Source organism: Cyprinodon variegatus, unplaced genomic scaffold, assembly GCF_000732505.1.
Source record: "Cyprinodon variegatus isolate N-32 unplaced genomic scaffold, C_variegatus-1.0 Scaffold759, whole genome shotgun sequence".
Taxonomy (NCBI): domain Eukaryota; kingdom Metazoa; phylum Chordata; class Actinopteri; order Cyprinodontiformes; family Cyprinodontidae; genus Cyprinodon; species Cyprinodon variegatus.
Window position 1 is genome coordinate 348,318 of NW_015151212.1, and position 1,832 is coordinate 350,149.

General features: G+C 37.8%; 1 protein-coding gene across 3 annotated transcripts in view; it reads left to right on the forward strand.

The window, feature by feature from the left end:
- git1 (G protein-coupled receptor kinase interacting ArfGAP 1) overlaps nt 1–1,832 on the forward strand; it is a 44,398-nt gene that overhangs the window by 15,479 nt on the left and 27,087 nt on the right. For all 3 annotated transcript variants that reach the window (XM_015395753.1, XM_015395752.1, XM_015395751.1), the window contains exons 5-7: nt 682–768; nt 862–992; nt 1,104–1,198. In XM_015395753.1, the coding sequence (XP_015251239.1) occupies nt 682–768; nt 862–992; nt 1,104–1,198 (313 nt within the window). The remainder of the gene's footprint in view (nt 1–681; nt 769–861; nt 993–1,103; nt 1,199–1,832) is intronic.

Here is a 1,832-nt window from a genome sequence, read left to right on the forward strand (position 1 = left end):
ATTTTTAAAATAATCGTTAGTTGCAGCCCTAGTTTTAACTAGTGGAGATTAAAAATATTAACAATGAAATAACAACTGTTCTACCAAACAGTTTATCTGTACACTTTAATGATCTTATAAAAGAAAAGAAAACAGCATAGTGGTTAAGTTACAAATTAACTACATGGTGTGTCGATAAACTAGACGGACCAATCCTTAAACACATTTTTTCAACTTCCACACAAAATAGAGAATAGTTATTTTTCCTTTCCGCTTGACAAAAACAAAATAATTGGCTCATATATGTTAGTGTAATGGATTTTATTTAAAAATAGATTTTGGTTAAAATCTAGCAGCTGTAATGTGAAGCATTTTTCTAAACTTGGACAAAGTTCGCCGTTGTCCCAGTATGTTGCACTCTACCTTCCTCACTTCATATCCAGCTGATTAGTGCTCATGAATAGTTTAAGGCAATTAGAAAATGGAGCCATTAATACTCTGAAGCAGCATGCCTGAGCAGAAATGCTGCATCTTTTCTACCTCATGTCGATGAGTACGACAGCATTGACGTTACCCAAACGCCCCAGCAGGGTGACTTCTGGATGACGCAGCAGGATGTGTAATGATCTCTGGTGCCGTGGAGTTCCAGCAGGTTAATAAAAGACTGCTACCTTTCTCTGTTTCTGCTCACTTCATCTTCAGCAACTTCATTCGAGTGTGCGGACCGGGAGTTTAGAGACGTGCCTTCGCCTCTTGTCCCTCGGTGCTCAGGCCAACTTCTTCCACCCGGTCAGGAAACAATCATTTACTTGCAACTCTAATAAATGGTTCAGTGCTAAAGTTATGCGTGTGACTTGTGTTTGTCTGCTGCTGATCCTGCAGGAGAAAGGCACCACCCCGCTTCATGTTGCAGCAAAGGCAGGGCAGATCCTGCAGGCGGAGCTGCTGGTCGTATACGGCGCCGATCCTGGAGCGCCCGACATCAACAGGCGCACACCGATGGACTATGCTAGGTACGGTTCTAAGTGTGGAAACTTTACTGCCTTTGCAGTCAAGTCTCAAAGAAGTCCAGCAGAAATGGCAAAGAAGAAAAACAATCAAGTTTTTCTTGTTTTGTTTTCCAGGCAGGCCGGCCACATCGAGCTGGCAGAGCGGCTGGTAGAGTGTCAGTATGAGCTAACGGACAGACTAGCCTTTTACCTGTGTGGCCGGCGACCAGGTAATCATTTTAATCCATAAAACCGTACAGTTGATATTAAATGAAAAGCAGTGGATTATCTGAACTCCTCTAACGTTTGAGATAAATAATCTAAAAGAATTTTCCTGCATATTATGTCAGCATTGAGACAAATTAGCTCTTTAAAAATAATCTGCATAGTGACAGCAACTGCTCTTTTTTTTTATTATTATTATTATAGACGTTTGTACGAAAGAGGATTAGGGCCAGTGGGGAAAAAAAAATGTTAACTGATTTTTACATTTTATTTCAGTTTAACATGGGGAAAAAAAAGTCAGAATTCTGATTTTTTTTCTCAAAATTCTGACTTTTTTTCTCAGAATTCTGACTTTAATCTAAGAATTCTGACTTTAATCTAAGAATTCTGACTTTTTTCTCAAAATTCTGACTTTTTTCTCAGAATTCTGACCTTTTTCTCAAAATTCTGATTTTTTTTCTTCTCAGAATTCTGACTTTAATCTAAGAATTCTGACTTTAATTTAAGAATTCTGACTTTTTTCTCAAAATTCTGACTTTTTTCTCAGAATTCTGACTTTTTTCCTCAAAATTCTGACTTTTTTCCTCAAAATTCTGACTTTTTTCCTCAAAATTCTGACTTTTTTTCTCAAAATTTTGA